A 19,608-nucleotide genomic window follows, 5' to 3' on the forward strand; every position below is an offset into this window, starting at 1 on the left:
TCTCATGTTCATTACGGTATTATTAACAATAGCCAAAATATGGAAACAACCTAAATATCCGTCAACTAATGAATAAAGAAAATGTTTTATATACATACAGTGGAATATCATTCAGCCTTTAAAAAGAAGGATATCACAATAGTATGATATACTAGTATGGAGGTCATCATGCTAAGTGAAATAAGCCGGTCTCAGAGGAAGTGTCTGACATAGTTAAACTCACAGGAACAGAGGCTGGAGGGAGGGAAATGGTGAGTTGATGTTCAGCGGGTATAGTTTCACTTGTGCAAGATGGGTAAATTCCAGAGATCTGCTGATAAAATAGTGCCTTTTCTTATCAATACTGTATTGTGAGCTTGAGAACTTTGCTAGCAGAGTAGGTCTCGTGTTATTACCATAAAAAGAGCCCTGGCCGTTTTGACTTAGCAGTTGGAGCGTTGGCCCATGGACCAAAGAGTTGCAGGTTCGACTCCGGTCAAGGGCATGTACCTTGGTTGCGGTTTGATCTCCAGCCCTGGTCGGGGTCATATGGGAGGCAACCAGTTGATGTATCTCTCTCACATCGATGTTTCTCAATCTCTCTCTCCTTCCGTCCCTCCCACTCTATCTGAAAATTAATAGAAAAATATCCTCCGGTAAGGATTTAAAAAGGGGGGTGGGTAATAGATATGTTTATTAGCTTGATTGTGGTGATGGTTTCATGGATATGCCTATGTCCAAACTTGTCAAATTGTACACAATAAATATGTACAATATTTCATATATCAATTATACCTCAATAACGCTGTGAAAAATACTAGTAATGCTGGAAGGCATTTGTAGTCTTAGAATTAGGTTCAGATACAGTTGAACTATCTCTTTAATGTGGTCAATTATGAAATGTAAAGCAAGTTTTCCAGTTTAATCAAGTGTTTGTTCCTGAAACAATACCCCTGGTTATGGTAGAGTTTGAGTCACGGATACTGCAGACAGAATTAGAAGATAATGGCTAGCCCTGGTCGGGTGGCTCCCTGGGCTGGGCGCTGTCCCACGCCGTTCGATGCCCTGTCGGGCACATGCCCGGGCTTGGGGCTCCGATCAGCCCATCGATGTTCCACTCTTACACTGATATTTCTCCCCCTCTCCCTTCCTCTCTCTCTCTCAAAGCCAATAAAACACCTTTTCAAAAAATTCAAAAATAATCTTGAAAGATAACGGCTGTTTCTGTGACTGCTCACTCATGGAATCTAACTCGATCTGTGTGCCATGGGTTTGCGGTTTCAGTTCTGTTTTTTCCACCTTAGATCTCGCACTGACTTAAAACTGGGGAAAGAGTCGCTTTTTCTCAGAGTGAGCCTCTCTGAGGTTAAACACTGGAATGAGAGAACCGGGTTTCCTCCCAGCTCAGTAATGCCGATCCCCCACCCCAGCCCTCCCGCTCCTTGCTCACGCAATTCTTAGAGAGAAACACAGTTTCATTTGGGGAAACATTATTTCAGTGTAGCCACAAACCAAAAGCGCACTGCCTATCTTTCAACCACAACTGTGAAGCTAGAAAAAAATTAACAGCTTTGAGATATAATTTACATATGACAAGTGTACAATTTAGTGGTTTTTAGTGTATTCGCAAAGCTGTGCAACTATCAGCACCATCCGATTTTAGAACAGGCTCACCGGCCGGTGAGAACCCCATGCCCATTCGCAGTCACTCCGCAGTGCCCCCATCCCAGCCCCTGGAAACGACGGCTCTGATTTCTGCCAGAATAGAATTGCTTTTTCTGAACATTTCGTAAGTCGAATCATAGGATGTTTGGACTTTTGTGACCAGGTTCTCGAAATCAGCATCACGTTTTCAAGGTTCATCCGTGTTGTAGAATTCATCAGTACTTGTATTGGCAGACAATTTTCCATTGTGTGGACGTACCACATTTATTGATCCACGCATCAGGTGGTGGGACGTGCATCTGCTTCGCTTTTTGCACATTTTTAGGAAGGCCACTGCGAACATGGGTGCGTGTTTTCGTGTAGCTATGTTTTCATTTCTATTGAGTATATATTTAGGAGTAGAACTGCTGGGTCATATGGCACTCGATGTTCAAGGTTTTGAAAAACTGCCTGTGTTCCAACGCAGCTGTACCATTATTTCACATTCCCATCAGCAACGCATCATGGTTCCAGTCTTGTGACAACCTTGCCAATATTGTTATTCTGATTTTTATTTTAGTTATCCTAATGGGGAGGCAGCCTTCTCATTGTGGTTTTGCTTTGCTTTGCCCTAATGATTAATGATAATGAGCATCTTCTTATGTGCTATCTGGTCATGCATACATCTTTTTTGGAGAAGTGTCTATTCAAAACATTTGGCCATTTTTTTTTTTTTTTCCACTTGGTTATTTTTAAGTTGGGTTATTTGGTCTTTTGTTGTTGAGGTGCATTACACATTCTGGATACAAATAACTTAAAGATACATAATTGGCAGATATTTTCTTTCATTCTGTGGGTTCTTTTCACTTTCTTCATGGTGTTCTTTGAAGCACATACGTTTTCAATTTTGAAGAAGCCCAAACTTTTTTGATGAAGTCAAATCATTTTTTTCCTTTTATTAATTTTGCTTTCAGTGACATATTTAAGAAACCATTGTCTAATTCAAAGTAGAAAAACAAAAAACATTTACTCCTATGTTTTATTCTAAGTCTTGTAATTTAAGCTCTAAAATGTAGGTCTGTGACCCATTTTGAGTTCACAGTTGTAGACAGCATGAATAGGGGTCTAACTTCATTCTTCTGCATGTAGATATCCGGTTGTCTCAGCTGTTGAAAAGACTCCTCTTCCTCCATCGAATTGTCTTGGAGCCCTTGCCAAAATCAATTGACTGTGGTGTAAGGGTTCATATCTGGATTCTCAATTCTATTCCATTGATCTATATGTCTACACTTACGCCAGTAGAAGCCAAACCTTTTACCCTTAGCGGTTAGCTGTCTACTTATCCCCTCGCAGTCACTGTCTTCTAGTACAGCATCCCTTACACCTCTGTTTTACAGACCCAGGTAGGTCAGGTGTGAGGGCAGCAGAATACGCCACCTCAAAACATGCCTCTTTGGCATCAGGATAATATTTTGAGTTGATTATTTTGAGAAACTTGCAGACAGGAGAGGCTCTGAAAACAGAAGTCAACCCTTTGGTCGGGGGAACCTGCACTTACGAAGGAAGTTTGCGTTAGAAAGGGGCCTGTACCAGGAGGAGGACTAGTATGAGCGACGACTCTGTTGCCCGAGAGGCTCGCCTGCAGGGCAGTTTCTCAGAGATTCCCTCTCTCACCGTCCCGGGAACTGCCTTCCTCCTGAAGGCCCAGACCCCGCATCTCCTTCCTTAGCTGAGGAACGGGTGCAAGTCGCGATGGTCTGGCTGTCTTTAAGTCTCAGTCTTGGTGAGGTTTCTGTATGTACAGACGTATGTAATTAGAATTGTTTATTTTTTCTCCTGTAATCTCTCTTTCATTACAGCTTGTGGGGGTGGGGCGGGGGGACAGTGAGGGGCTTGATCGCAGCCAAGCACGTAGAAGGGCTCAGCAGAAATGACTGTTCTTCCCTACAGTGGACAGGGATCCCCTTAGCTGGGACTGATGCATTATGGGATAATATTTCTATGACACCTTACATCTAGTAACCATATAGAACGATTAAAAATTATTTGGTCAATGAAGTAGATGTTTCCCTGAGTTTAACCTGGGCGATGTTGGCATGGTAAACATTTCCATCTCCTTAGCAACTCTTAAATTAGGCAGATTGGTAAACTTGGATGACATCAAGAAATTATGCAAAGCAAATGTCATCACGCAGAAGAAAGTATCTTAAATGGACGGGGGAGGGTGTCGCGTAGCAGAAGCCACGAGACCACGCCTGCCTTCAGTGGGCGTTGGTGCCGCGGGCTTTCACTGAAGCTCATGTGTCATCCGTGAGAGTCCAGCGAAACCCCTGCTGTCGTTTTAGAAGTGGAAACACAGGCTCAGCGACAAGTAATTCGTCCAAAGTCAGACAGGCAGTGAGTGATAAACGGCCCACACCCAGGTCGGGCTGACTCCCAGCTCCGAATGTGGACCCGAGGGCCTCAGCACAGCAGCGGGTCAGCGTGCATTCCAGCAGACCACCCGCCCTCGTCCGTAACGTGGAGCCACGTAGGCAGCAGAGAAAAACAGGCTCACGCCGCCGGCGAGGAGTGACAAGTTATGACGAACTTTCTGAATAGGCATCAGAAACCTCAAAGTGTTCTTATTCTTGGACCCAGGAATTCCACGTCCAGGATTTCAACGTAAGAGGAAATCAGAAACTTGTACAAATACTTATGTGCTAAAGACACTGGTGAATTGCAGCACTAGTTGTACTTGTGAATGATTAGAATTCATGTGAATTCCAAAAAATGAGTACAGCCACACAACAGAATTCTATAACTGTTAAAACCATTTTAGAAGAATACTTAAAAAAATTTTTTTTTCTTTATTGATTTTAGATAGAGAGGAAGGGAGAGGGAGAGATAGAAACATCGATGAGAGAGAACATCAATTAGTCACGTCCTGCATGCCCCCCACTGGGGATCAGGCTCACAACCTGGGCATGTGCCCTGACCGGGAATCGAACTGGAGACCTCTGGGTGCAGGGGCCGACGCTCAACTACTGAGCCACACTGGCCAGGCTAGAAGAATACTTAATATGAGGTATTTATAATGTTATTAAAGGGTAAAAGCATGAAAGAAAACCACAGGAAAAAAGACTCGATGGACAAATACCAATATATGATAACAATAGTTATTACCTGGTACGATTCGAGGTAATTTTCATTTATTTAGGCTTTTTTATATTTTCCAAATTTCCTATAATGAATATGTATTATTTTATAATTAGATAATAGTGTTATAATTTTTAAATAAAATATAAGGCTATATTCTTTTTTTTTTTTTTATCCTCACCCGAGGACATTTTTCCATTTTTTGTACAGATAGAGTGGGAGGGAGAGAGAGAGAGAGAAACATCGATGTGAAAGGGACACATCGAGTGGCTGCCACCCGCACGACCGACCAGGGCCGGGGACAAACTGCAACCGAGGTACGTGCCCTTAGCGAGAACCGAACCCAGGTCTCTCTGGACCCGCAGGCCGCCGCTCTAACCACTGAGCCAAACCGGCCAGGGCAATTCTTTAAAAATATATTATTTAGCATTAAAAAGACAACAGGCCCCAAATGGAGTCACCGATGCTAAGCACCACATCCCGAGACCAGCCTCAGTCACGGTGCTGCTCTCACGGGAGGGGTCGCACACCCGGCAGGAGCGCCCTGGTCAGCACCGCGAGGTGGCCGCCGGGCAGAGTTCTGACCCTGCAGGCAGTGACCTTGCAGTGGCCAGCAGCGCTGTGGCCTAACCTCCTGTGGTCCTGCTCCGTCCTGGCCCCAGAAGTCCTTCACGTCGTACAGCGCCTCCGAACCCCCTTCGCTCTGCCCGGCGGGGCGCCGTCCACTAGAACCCACCTTTGCTCAGAATGAGCTCTTAACATGCTGACTCTGCCCCGCGCATCTGTTAGCAAGACGACGAGCGATGGCTGGGCGGGGTGCGTCCGCAGCGCCGGGGCGAGGAAAGCAGAAGCTGGGCAGGCAGGAAGGACAGTCGGAGGAAGATCCTGCCACATGGATGACGACTGTGCTTCCACAAGGTTTGAGTGAGGACGTTCGCCTCGGCAGAGGAGGAAGCTCAGACTGAGCAGGTGCATAGCTTAACTCTTGATGTATGAAGGAGACGAAGTTCTTCACGAAGCACATACAGCCAAGCCCGGCCGGTGGGGCTCCGTGGCTGAGCACCGACCCTGCACCAAGAGGTCGCGGGTTCGATTCCCGGTGAGGGCACATGCCCAGGTTGTGGGCCCGATCCCCAGTGGGGGGCGTGCAGGAGGCGGCCAGTCGATGTTCTCTATTCTCTCTCATCCATGTTTCCATTCCCCTCCCCCTTCCTCTCTTTCTCTCTAAAAAAGAGAGAGATAAGCGGATGAGGAAGATCTTTATGAACTTGACGCACTCTGCAAATCTCTGACGGTTAATGTTGGGAGATGATCACATTCTGCCTCTGGTAACCACGGTGTGACTCGTCACAGGGTCTTACTTGACACAAAGAGTAGACGTCTAGGGTTTTGCAGACACTCGCATCCTCACCACACAGCACAGCCGGTGGCTCTTGGTGGCCAGGTGCAGGCCACTGCCTAGCGTGACATCCCCACGTCACCATAGCTCCGCACCCTGCACACATACAGCTTCAGTGCACAGGGGCACCAGCTTCTCACCTCAGATCTGGAGAAGGGGTGGGAACACATCAAGTGCCCCGGTGCTTTGGAAACTCCCAGAAAGAGATTCAAAACATGAGCAAGACCCTGCTGCTGTAGCGCCCTGACCCCTGTAAATCCGCTGCTGAGAGCTCAGAAGCCCTGGTGCTGCTGGAGGGCGGGGGCGGTGCGGGCAGGCGACAGGAGGGGGAGCCAGTGAGGGGGTCAGGGGCACACTCAGGGGCACACTCTCACCTGGAGGGGAGCCAGTGAGGGGGTCAGGGGGCACACTCAGGGGGCACACTCAGGGGCACACTCTCACCCGGAGGGGGATCCGAGTGAGGGGGTCAGGGGCACACTCAGGGGCACACTCTCACCCGGAGGGGGAGCCAGTGAGGGGAGTCAGGGGCACACTCTCACCTGAGGGGGGATCCGAGTGAGGGGGTCAGGGGCACACTCAGGGGCACACTCTCACCCGGAGGGGGATCCGAGTGAGGGGGTCAGGGGCACACTCAGGGGGCACACTCTCACCTGAGGGGGGATCCGAGTGAGGGGGTCAGGGGCACACTCAGGGGCACACTCTCACCCGGAGGGGGAGCCAGTGAGGGGGTCAGGGGCACACTCAGGGGGCACACTCTCACCTGAGGGGGGATCCGAGTGAGGGGGTCAGGGGCACACTCAGGGGCACACTCTCACCCGGAGGGGGATCTGAGTGAGGGGAGTCAGGGGCACACTCAGGGGCACACTCTCACCCGGAGGGGGAGCCAGTGAGGGGGTCAGGGGCACACTCAGGGGGCACACTCTCACCTGAGGGGGGATCCGAGTGAGGGGGTCAGGGGCACACTCAGGGGCACACTCTCACCCGGAGGGGGATCTGAGTGAGGGGAGTCAGGGGCACACTCAGGGGCACACTCTCACCTGAGAAGGGATCCGAGTGAGGGGGTCAGGGGCACACTCAGGGGCACACTCTCACCCGGAGGGGGATCTGAGTGAGGGGAGTCAGGGGCACACTCAGGGGGCACACTCTCACCTGAGAGGGGATCCGAGTGAGGGGGTCAGGGGCACACTCAGGGGCACACTCTCACCCGGAGGGGGATCTGAGTGAGGGGGTCAGGGGCACACTCAGGGGCACACTCTCACCCGGAGGGGGATCTGAGTGAGGGGAGTCAGGGGCACACTCAGGGGCACACTCTCACCTGAGGGGGGATCCGAGTGAGGGGGTCAGGGGCACACTCAGGGGGCACACTCTCACCTGAGGGGGGATCTGAGTGAGGGGGTGAGGGGCACACTCAGAGGCACACTCTCGCCCGGAGGGGGATCTGAGTGAGGGGAGTCAGGGGCACACTCAGGGGGCACACTCTCACCCAGAGGGGGATCTGAGTGAGGGGGTCAGGGGCACACTCAGGGGCACACTCTCACCCGGCCTTCCCTGCTGGGCCTGGTGGCCTGGAACTTGGCGCCCCGATTTCACATGGACAATATGAGGTGGTCGGGAGTAAGGAAGGCCGGGGTTTTTGTTCTGATTTCACCTCCAACTTAAGAATATGATTTCGGGCAAGTCATTCAATCTCTAGAAATGCCACGTGTCTCACCAGTAACATGTAACTCAGTGAGGGAATGAATCTGAGACACTTGCAGAACGACAAGTACGAAGGGAATAAATCAGTCTTCCACCCGAAGGTGAGGAGCACCATTAACAGTGACCACACGGGAGGGCACACATGGGCACCGCCGCAGAAGCCAGCGGCCTGAGAGCCGAGCGCTGGGCACCCGTCATCGCCCGGGGTGCAGACGTCTCCTGAGACGCAGTGCCTGGCTGGCAGGGAGGCACCCACAGTGTGTCCTGAGCTCACGGGGAGAAGTGTGCCCTGAGGGGCGCCCACACAGGCTCGCGCTCCACACGGAGTTCAGGCTTCAGCTCAGGACCCATCGGAGGAAGGGAGGAGGGAGGGAGGGGGGGGGAGGAGGGGGGGGAGGAGGGAGTCTTGGAGCTGCGTCCTGGAGCGGGCTCTGACCCACGGACAACGTGGTGACTGGATGGCCAGCCTCCGGACAGGCAGCTGGGGGCGGGGCTTTCCTCTCCGCAGAACCCGGCTGCCCTTGGGGCCGGGAGGCTGAGTCACAAACCCAGCTATTTCCAAAGGGGAAGTTGGGCTGCCGGCCGAGTCACAAACCCTGCTATTTCCAAAGGGGAAGTTGGGCTGCGGCTTTGGGCAGCTAGCAGTCGGCTGCTGACTTGGTCACCAGTAGAGCCAGAGAGGCCAGCTCATGTGTCAGTCACCTTAAAAGTGAGAGTATCCCCCGGCTGGTTTGGCCCGGGGTTAGAGCGATGGCCCACGGACCGGAGAGTTGGGGGTTTGGTTCCCGCTAAGGGCACGTACCTCCGTTGCAGTTTGTCCCCGGCCTTGTTGGGGTGGTGTGGGTGGCAGCCACTCGATGTGTCTCTCTCGCATCGATGTTTCTCTCTCTCCCTCCTGAAGATGAATGCAAAGTGTCCTGGGGTGAGGATAAAAAAAAAAAGTGAGAGTATCCACAGCGTGTTGTACTGGCATGTTTATAGCCCCATAACTGATGATCGGTAAAATCACTGTGTGTCCTCCAGCCGAATCTATTTTGTAAGGAATTTAATTAACAGGATAGAGATCATAATAACCTTAGTAAATTAGAATAGCCCCTGTCCAAGAAATGTCCGGTCCCCAGACACTGGACCAAGAAACGTCAGGTTCCCAGGTTAGCCAACTGCCTAACTGCATATTTTCGCTCTGTCCGAGCTCTGCCCCAGTGCGAACCGGAATGTGGTTTTAAGCTTTAGAAGGTGTGTGTGTAAGGAGGTCGGGGCTGATCTCCGAAGACTCTGTCACAGGGGTGTCCGGGATCAGACGCCGCCGGCTAACAAACGGCTCTTATTTGGACTTCAGTTCCCTAGTGGTCTTTCTTTGACTCTGTCGCGCCACCACGGTGTGGGAGTTTTCTCCTGAGCATTTCACAAAACAAGGCCCATCCCCACCATGGTGCCGGCTACGCAGTAATATTTCTGCTGTCCCAGAACGTCTCCGCATTGGCCCATTCTCTAACGGAAATAGCCAGAGAAATAGAAGTATCAAGACTGAGCACATCAAAGGCCTCGTTGGAAAAGCCCCCACACGGAGAAATGTGTGGGCCCGAGTTCTTCCACTCTGGAAGGGTAGCGGCCTGGGCTGATGATGCTGGGATGAGACACTGACATCTTTACAGAAGCGAAACAAGATCACTGAATAGCCTTCCCCTTAGAACTGATGCTAAGTTTGTGGTTTTGGTTTGAAAGGTACAGAGAAGTGTTTTGCATTTTTTTTTTTTTTGTAATAAAAAGAAAAGATTATGATTGTGTGTCTCTAACCCATGTCTTCTCTTCTAAAAAATAAAAAATCATTTGTCTCTAATCGGGCTTTCCTTAATTTTTTTCCGCCTGAGGATCTATAATTGCTTATTTTTATTTTTTTATTTTATTTTGTTTTATTTTATTTTTTTATCCTCACCCGAGGACATTTTTCCATTTTTTTGTTCAGGTAGAGTAGGGGAGAGAGAGAGGAACAGAGAGAGAGAGAGAGAGAGAGAGAGAAACATCGACGTGAAAGGGACACATCGAGTGGCTGCCACCCGCACAACCGACCAGGGCCGGGGACAAACTGCAACCAAGGTACGTGCCCTTAGCGGGAACCGAACCCGGGTCTCTCGGGACCGCAGGCCGACGCTCTAACCGCTGAGCCAAACCGGCCAGGGCCATAATTGCTTATTTTTAAAGTTTGCCGAGATGCTGTGTTCAGCACACTGTGCAGCCTGGACAAACAGCACCCTTTCTCTGCTCCTCCCCAGGGCTTGTCCGCAGGTCCTCCGAGGGCCTCCCTTGCCTGCCCCCCCTCCTAGCCCTCAGGCTACAGGACTGTTGTTTCCGATGCTGTCAAACCCAGTGTGAAGCCCGTTCCTTCCTCACACCCTCCTGTCCACTCCCTGGAGGGTCGGGCTGGGGTCCGCGGGCGCCCGGCCTGCTATGCCCCAGGTCCCTTCAGGAGGAAGACAGATGGTAGGGGAGTGGGCGCTGCCGTCAGAACCTCCCGATGCCAAGTCCCCACTGGGGCCCTTCCCGCAGTGAGGGCTGAATGGCCCAGAAGGGACCCGACCGCCCTGTGCTGCAGCTTCCTGCCCCCCCGACCAGAAAGGAGCCGCCGGTGCGGCCCAGTGGTTGAGCGTTGCCCTGTGCGCTGAGAGGTCCCAGTTCGAATCCCAGGCAGGGCACAGGCCCAGGTTGTGGGCTCGATCCCCAGTAGGGGGCGTGCAGGAGGCAGCCGATCGATGTTTCTCTCTCATCAATGTTTCTCTCGCTCTCTTCCTTTCTCCCTCTCTCTAAAAAATTAATAAAATAAAAAAAGACTAGACAAGAAAGGTGCACAGCAGTAAAAATGGAAGCGTCACGAGCGATTCCTTTGAGGAAGGAGAAACTAGGTTGGGATTTGGGATTTGCCCCAGTTGAAATGACAGGTCTACACCTATCTCTGGATCCCATCCCTCAGGCATAACTAACTGTACATTGTACTGAGGACAAGTTAACGCCCAGCCCGAGCGTTCTCAGTCTCCCAATTACAAAACACTCAGCTTTTTTTTTTTTTTGAAAGGGTTAATAACATTTTATTTATTTTTTTAATCCTCACCTGAGGACATTTTTCCATATTTTGTTTAGATAGAGTGGGAGGGAGAGAGAGAGAGAAACATCGACGTGAAAGGGACACATCAAGTGGCTGCCACATGCACGACCCAACCAGGGCCGGGGACAAACTGCAACCGAGGTACATGCCCTTAGCGGGAACCGAACCCGGGTCTCTCTGGACCGCAGGCCAACACTCTAACCACTGAGCCAAACCATCCAGGGCCAAAACACTCATCCTATTTGGCAACTATTACTGTTACACTCATAGTGTCCCAGGAGCTTTCGAGGAGAAATGCGAATCTATGAAGAGGCGAAAACATCGAAACCAGGAACGCGGGCAGGTTTACATACAACACATGTCAAGTCTATCATCAAACAGCAGAGCCCGAGCGCACCCCTTGTCTGCACGTGTCTGTCTGTCCCAGTTGTTGGTAGAAGTTTATTCATTTTTCATAAAGGTGCTCCAGGAATGATCATGGACGTCCCTCTTAACAGCTGCCGTCCCCAAGTTCTGGCTGCTGTATTAGGAGAGTCGTCTTGGAATAAATGAGCCCAGGTACCCCTGCTCTGAGGACTGCTCTCACTGCACAAGGTGCACGCATGTGCGCGCGCGTGCACACACACACACACACACACACACACACACACGGGCACTCCACGGCCCATTTCCTTCTGTGCTTCTTACGGCCATGCCTTCTTCCCCAGCCAGCTGGGCCATGCCGCACGCCGCGTGCCGGCCAGATCCTGCCCTTCTCCTAAGGAACGCCCCAGTGGAATCCAGACATCCCAGTCCGCACGCTTCAGACAGACGGACGGGGAGCCCTATTGTTATGCTTGTTTCCTGCCTTATATTGAACGAAGTATAAGCCATCGGAGAGGGAGAGACATTGCAACTCTCGTTCTATCCCCTGATACCCAGCAAAATAATAAAGGGGCAAAACTAAAATGGTCACGCACACCCCCACATCAGTACCTTTGGCTAGAACACGTGTTCTGAGTATTTGTTGAACACTGTATGTTTTTAGAAAGTAAAACAGACAGTGAGAGATTTAAACAGATATGAGAAACATGTTAACCTTAAAGCAGAATCTGCAGATCAATGGGCATGATGTGTCCGCTTGGTGCTTCTCCTGCAGATTATGTAAGAGGGGACCTCTCAGGCCGTGTGCATGAGCGCAGGCATCGCATAGATGAAAAAGTCATCCTGAAACCGGAAACCAATATTCTTCCTGTCTAATCAACAAATCTAAACATTTATTCTTATCACCTATTTGCTCTGGCTCGTGTCCACCACGGCAGGGTGAGCCACAAGTTCAGCACAGTTTATGACAAAGAGAAAATTTTCATAAGCCACTTTGGTCTCCCCACCCCCTTAATGAAAGGAGGAAAAACTGCTTCATACAGAAGGCGTGAGGCGTATGCATTGGAACCACCACAGAAGTGTGGGCTACTGAACCCAAGAGGGATTTCACCTACATCCATTCAGTCAGCTCATGGGGGTTTGAAGAAATTCCAAAGAGTCATCAGAAGAGGAAAAATAAAGGTAATGCTTTTTTTTTTTTTTTTTTTTGCCACACAGGTAGAGTCTTTGAAAATATGTGTAATATGTAAAATATTTTGACACCCCCATAATATCTTTCCAGAATTAACAGTATAAATTGCTTCTCTCTCTCGAGCTCCCTATCAGCTCTCCAATCACAACGACAGCGACCTCACCTCCTGCCACGATGCACAAGATGCACTTGCTGTCCTGCGTCGCACTAACGCTGGTGCTCCTCACAGACGCTGCACCCACCTGGAGCTCCAGCCAGGACACACAGCAGCAGCTGGAGCAGCTGATGCTGGATTTGCAGCTGCTTCTGAAGGTATTCGAGGTAAGTCGGTCCCCTGGCTCCCACGACTGCCCCTGACTTTCCTCTCTGGGGTGGTTTGTAATAACCGTCTGTCGTGCTTTCGCAGAACCACGAGAACCCCAAGCGCTCCATGCTGCTCACGTTTAAATTCTACATGCCCAGGAATGTAAGTACCACTTTCTAAGTTCATTTTGTGTTTTATTAAGAAGCCAAGTGGGAATCTGCCCACTGATTGCATCGCGCCTGAGAGGAAATATTACTAAGTTCCATATTTGAAAAAACACTCAAGTTCGAGAGGGAGGCTTCTGTAAAGTGGCTTTGTCTATGTATTTCTATGCGCTTGTTTGTGTTTGGGGGGAGAGGAAGTGGGAAGGAAAGAGGACAAGAATACTATTCTCACTTTATTGCTGGGACTGCTTTCTAAAACGATTGTCGACTTACTGCTTCCTTTGAACATGTAAAACCCTAAAGATACTCTGTTATGTGATTTCACTATGCAAAGGACCACAACCGATGTCAGAGGAGCCCACTTTAAAAGGGATGCTTTGTTTTAGGAGAGTCCTAAGGTCTGTCTTTGAGAAGCAGCGTACACCCAGGGCCAGTCGGCCTGAGCCTAGCTTTGGTGAACTGGGTGGGGGCAAGCCACCTGCTCTCTTTGTGACTCAGTTTCTTACCTACATCTGTGAACACTTGTGTATGCTTCACATCGTTTTGTGAGGGTCAGTGAGTAAATGTAAGGGGCTCTAACAGCATCGGGCATAGGGTAAGCACCATACAAACACCCGCTATCACTAGTAATAAGTAGTGAAGACCAACTTCTCCCTGGGGAGTAGAAAGTAAAAAACGGGGCTTACACATCTTTTATGCCAGTAGCCTGGAGACGTATGCTGCATGACTCATTTTCCAAGATCAGAAGCTCCATCTGGCTGTTTGGGGATTCAGGTAGACAGACAGGCATAGTCTTCTATGCTCTTATTGCTAAGTGAGGCTGCTGACAGCTAGCTGTGCTGGTCAGCAGAGAAGGGCAGAACCAGTGCTGGGCATCTACGCCCAGAAAAAATGGGACTTAAAGGATCATAGATGCAATCCCACTGATTTTCCTCAGACTTACTTAAGTTATGCTCTAGGCTATCTTTTGAAAGATGAGAAGGAAATAACTCGGAGATCTCCTCCGGCTTAGTCAGACACACACACCTCTTACCTCCAGTCACTGAAAGGCTCTAGGCTTTGTGAGGGGCTCGTTCTGGCTGCTCATGCCAAACACTCGAGCCTTGAGCTCCAGCACTTGCAGGAGGCAGCGGGGAGGCCTGCAGATGAAACCGGCTTCCGACCTGGCGGCGGAGCCCTCCCTCTCCCTCGCTAGATTGTTAGAAAGATAACAGGGGATGTGTGCGCAGTTTAGAGGGTGGTAGATTCTTTGAAATCTAACACTTTCTAAATGACAGCTCAAGATCTATTTGAAACCAAAAGTAATGTGATGAACTCCATTCACTTGCTCGTTACCACCATTCCATGTCTCGGAGATTGCAGAAAACTGTAAGAACATGTAACTCGAAGGATGCTACGTTATGGCGACAGAGAAGCGGTTGAATCCCGGCTCCTGTTGGTTGTGTGGCCTTGGGGAGGACACAGGCTCTGAGATTCACCGTCCTTCTCTGTGAAATGGAGATGACACTGCATTTCTGTCTCAGAATGCGGCTGAGAGATGTGAATGGGCTTATTTGGGAACAAACACTTTGAAATCACAGCGTACCACAGAAGTGTGCAGTATTATCATGCTGTGTGTGTATCTGAATCAGGAGGCTCATTGAAAAATCCTTCAAATAACTGTGACGTTTTATTTGGTTGGTATTAATACCCCTTTGAAGGCATCGTAATGTAGTTAAACAATTAAGATGCAGTGATATGTGACTTGCTGTTCTGAGAGCCAATACTATATACAGAGCTACCATCGCTAATCTACAAAATGTTAGGGCTGCAGCCAGTGGCCCCAAGGGCTTCTTCTGGCCTAGCGGTCCCTGGTTCTCAACTTGTGAACCACGAAATAGTGCTGGCGTCACAGCCCGTGGCCCCGTACTTCCACAATCTGACTACTCTGGTCCGAGTAACTTCTGTGCAGACTGGGAACGAAGTCAGCCTATGTCTGTGATTTGCAATGGGGTGCAGAAACGTTGACTTTTTGCAAAACCAAATTAAACTGAAAGTAATGATTAATTCCTTGTTAGCTAATAGTTCATTCTAATCATGGGTAGTTGAACTCTAGTTTTTCCAGTCTTATAAAGTAAAACTCTATCGGTCCATCTCGACAGTAATGCTGAGAATGGAGAGAGTGGTAAAAGCTATGTACTGCTACTCTTACTAAAACAAATTTGAAGTTACTTTCTGATTGACCATCAGGGCAGACTGACCTGGTAACTGTCTTTGTTGTTCAAGGCCACGGAGCTGAAACACCTGCAGTGTCTGGTCGAAGAACTCTCACCTCTGCAGGACGTGCTCAACTTAGATAAGAGCAAAACCTCTCCCCTGAGAAATATCAATGACTCAGTGAGAAATATCAACACACTAGTTCAGGCACTAAAGGTAAGGCATTACTCCACCTGCTCGCCTGGGAGGAAAATCCACGGGGAGGCATTTTAAAGTGGCACAGCATCTGTGGTATTTGTGAAGTACTCCTACCTGTGAAGTCACTGTGAGCTAGATGACACAGTGTGGAGCTGGGAGGTATAAGGGGTAGGGCAGAGCCAGGGGTTCTCCAGCCGCACGCATGCGGGGACACGCCCTGCCCCTCCTTGTCACCCCTCACACTACCAGCACGCTGGGAGTAGGAGAAGACACGGAACTGAAGTGCACAGAAAGCAGACAGGTTTCATCACATATTGTTAAAATTCCTTCAGATCAGTTTCCAGAATGGCCAGCACTGATGACCTAACAGCTTTTAAGTGGGGTTTCTCAGCCATTGGCAGAACTACAAGATTTGTCTTAAAAAGGGCAACCATTAAAATGGCCAACAGACTAGATAATTAACTCCTGATTGACAGATAATACCTTCAGAACTTTCAGTACTTTTAGCCGCACAGGAAGCATGAAATATGCAAGGGACTCGGGTGATGTGAAGAGATTCACATCTCCCTTTTCTCACCCCGTTTGCCAAAGTACACAATTCATGAGTTAATAGGTGAATAGCTAAATAAACAGAATAATTTTAATGATAGTAGAACCAAGGTTCTAACATTCTAGTTGTTTCCAAGCAAGAGCCATTTTGTTAGTAGACTGTTCCTTTCCATTTAATTCTTTAAAAATAACACATCAGAGCAATGTCATCTAGACATCGACAGACTCAGTGTCCATGTCAAGAGGTTTGCTCTAAAATACTCGACCAGTATCAGAAAACTCACTCTAAATTCTTGATGCAAAATTAGGACAAAATTATGTGAAAATCAGAGACTCTGAGTTTCAAAAGCCAGATAGTAAAAAAAAAAAATCTAACCCTCTAAGAGGTTACAATATTCAATGATGTTTTTACAGAAGTATATAAGACTACAGCAGTTTATTTATTTATTTATTTTTAATCCTCACCTGAGGATATTTTTACATTTATCTTCAGACAGAGTAGGAGGGAGAGAGAAACATGGATGTGAGAGAGACACATGGAGTGGTTGCCACCCACATGACTCCAACCAGGGCCAGGGACGAACTGCCACCGAGGTACGTGTCCTTGGCCGGAATCGAACCCAGGACTCCCTGGTCCTTGTAACTGCTGAGCCAAACTGCCCAGGGCTACAACAGTTTATTTAAAGAGAATCCTGTACCTCATTTGGTTTATGTTTCCAGGATAGGAATTACTTCAAATTTCAAAAGCCTTCTATCTTACTGTGTATCAGAGTATTCTCTTAGCTTGTCAGCTAGCCTCAGAGGTGAAATAGCTCCCACCAGTAGAGGAGGTTAATTTCCAAAGTGTCAGTCCACAGAACAAAATTTCTAATGTTCAGACTTTCAGAAGTTGGTCCTCGACTGATACGGAGGTGGGGCAGGGTGGGTATGAGCATTCACAATCTGTTCTTCACACAACTTTCCCCAAGATCGTCCTAACTTACTGTTGGCTGCTCCATCGGGTTTGGGGGAGTAGGAAGAGACCCCCCGGGGAGGGCAGCAGGGGCCTCGAGGGCTACCCAGCAAGCGTGGTGCGCGTGCCTGCGGGCAGGCCGAGGGGCAGACGGGGCAGCGGGAAGGAGGGCAGGGCTCGACCTGACCGACCTGCAGTTTCACGAGGTGCCCGTCTAGACCTGTTGCCACTTAAAGTGCTTCCTGGCGCATCGCGGAGGGAGAACCCTGTGCCCCGGGAAGGGGCAGGGCTCCCAGGGGCGGGAAGGCAGGCTCGGCAGGTCGCCTGGGTCGCTGCTAGGAACCGGGGTTCAGACATTGGACCTTCTGGAAAACGCAGGCCTTGAGCCTGCGCCCCTGCAGCGGGGAACAAGGGAACAAGGCCCGAGGGGGCCGGACTGAGGACGTTGCTTCTTGCAGGAGCCGGCGGGCGGGGCGCCCTGCGAGTACGGGGACGAGCCGGTGAACGTGGAGCTGTTCCTGCGCCGGTGGATCGCCCTGTGCCAGCGCCTCTACGCCGCGCGCGCCTAGCCCGCGCCCGCGCCCGCGCCCCTATTTATTTCGGGGATGTGTGTTTACATCCCTATTTATTTAACCTGTATTTATTGTGCGCGGCCGGGGTCGCTGTGTTCGGGTCATGACTATGGATCTCTCAGGATTCTTCTTGTAAGCCCTACGGGCTCTGAATGTTCGTAAATTATTTATCCCAAAGTATTTATTATTTAATAAAGATGATGAGTAAATAACGTCCAGCTACGTGATTCTGAAAGTTCCGAGCTGCTGCCGCGGCCACAGCGGGCCAGGGACACGGGCTTCCGACGCCCCTGCTCCTCCTGCCGCAGCTGGTGGCTTCCTCGGGCGGAGAGACCCCCGCAGACCCCCGCAGACGGCAGACCCTCCTCCTCCGGCTGCCACCCGGCACTGGCGCCTCTCCCGCATGCCCCGCCCGCACCCCTCTCTGCGCCCCGCGGCTCCACCGGGCTGCCATGGGGCAGCCCCGCGGGAGGGGTGAGGGCGGAAGATTCTCCACGGTCCCGGGGGGCTTCAGGGAGGCCTGGGGGGGGGGGGGGCTGCGCCGCCCAAGCACCGGGAGACTCTCCCTCGGCTCTGCTCCCCTCCCCCCGCCCTCCCCCCACCAGCAGAGCGCTCTGCCGCTCAGCTCAGCCCCGACAGCCTGTCCCGGCCCGGCTCTGCCCGCCAACCCTGCCCAGGCCCTCCTGGCATCACTCTGAGGTGCCATCTGTGCCCACGGACACCGTGGTCGCAGCGGACACGCACCGTGCAGCAGACTCTCAAGTAGGCTCCTGCGACTGGGTTGTTGGTATATTCAGGGGCCACAGTGAGCACAGGCCCTGGGGAATCTGTGGGTGCAGCGCCCCTCAGTAAATCGTCACCAATGGCAGCACAGGTCAATGCCGATGCGGGGCGAGGGCCACAGTGAGCACAGGCCCTGGGGAATCTGTGGGTGCAGCGCCCCTCAGTAAATCGTCACCAATGGCAGCACAGGTCAATGCCGATGCGGGGCGAGGGCCACAGTGAGCACAGGCCCTGGGGAATCTGTGGGTGCAGCGCCCCTCAGTAAATCGTCACCAATGGCAGCACAGGTCAATGCCGATGCGGGGCGAGGGCCACAGTGAGCACAGGCCCTGGGGAATCTGTGGGTGCAGCGCCCCTCAGTAAATCGTCACCAATGGCAGCACAGGTCAATGCCGATGCGGGGCGAGGGCCACAGTGAGCACAGGCCCTGGGGAATCTGTGGGTGCAGTACCATATTTTTACATAACTTAAAATCTCAATTTCTTAATATCAAGAGCCAAATTGAACGAATAATCTTAACTGTGGATCGAATTGGAGGCATAAGTCACAGACAGAAGTTAAACTACTTTAAAACACATTACCTGAAGGGGAAACATCTGTAACAAAAATAATAAAAAAATAAATAAAACACATTACTTGATTGTACATGTATGGCAGGATGTATCCTAAGGACAAAAACAATTTAAAATTGTTCTCAGTGACGACATTATTGATGACAGTGACAATACAGCTACTCTGACACTATTGTGTCTGTGCCAGAGAAAAGGAAAGAAGTTATTTTGGCATCAACAGGAATCAGGGTTTTGGTGTAGGGGAAGGAGGTGGCACGTAACATATAACAGAGGAACTAAAACTCTGTGGACTTGAATCTGAAATGAAAGTATAAACTAAATATATTATTTTATCTTAAATTGATACACATATTTCCAAGCTCTTTTCTCTGAAGAGAAAGACCTAGGGAAAACCAACCAACCCAGTATTAGCAGGCACCCTCAGCATCCAGACTATGGTGTTTAGACACCACCTTCCATGAAAAGGAACTAGGTTTCTTCAGAGCAGGGCCGTTCCAAGCACGAGCTGAGTAGGCAAGTACGGTCACGGGAGCAGGAAGAGAGCCAACAAGGACTGCAGGCGTCACGCTCAGAAGACACGGGCACCAGCACGGCACGGTGCCCACGTGAGACAAGGACACCATCACCACTTCTATCCACATTTACTAGGAAGTTGTTGATAGGGGGAAATAAAAAAGAAAAAGAAATTACAGGATTGGGACAGAAGAAACAGATCCATCATTATCCACATATGACATGACTGTGTGTGAAGAAAATTCAAAAAGCTCCACAAGAAACTGTGAGAATTTAGCAAGATCACTGGATG

At 50.1% G+C, this 19,608-nt stretch overlaps 1 protein-coding gene across 1 annotated transcript; it reads left to right on the forward strand.

Annotated features, from left to right (window-relative positions):
• Positions 1-12,687: 12,687 nt before the first annotated feature.
• IL2 (interleukin 2) lies at positions 12,688-17,445 on the forward strand. Its single transcript, XM_036282288.1, has 4 exons — positions 12,688-12,834; positions 12,920-12,979; positions 15,247-15,393; positions 17,335-17,445. The coding sequence occupies exons 1-4, from the start codon at positions 12,688-12,690 to the stop codon at positions 17,443-17,445; spliced, it is 465 nt and encodes a 154-aa protein (XP_036138181.1).
• The last annotated feature ends 2,163 nt before the right edge of the window (positions 17,446-19,608 follow it).

The sequence above is a fragment of the Molossus molossus genome, unplaced genomic scaffold (genome assembly GCF_014108415.1).
Source record: "Molossus molossus isolate mMolMol1 unplaced genomic scaffold, mMolMol1.p scaffold_m16_p_4, whole genome shotgun sequence".
NCBI lineage: Eukaryota > Metazoa > Chordata > Mammalia > Chiroptera > Molossidae > Molossus > Molossus molossus.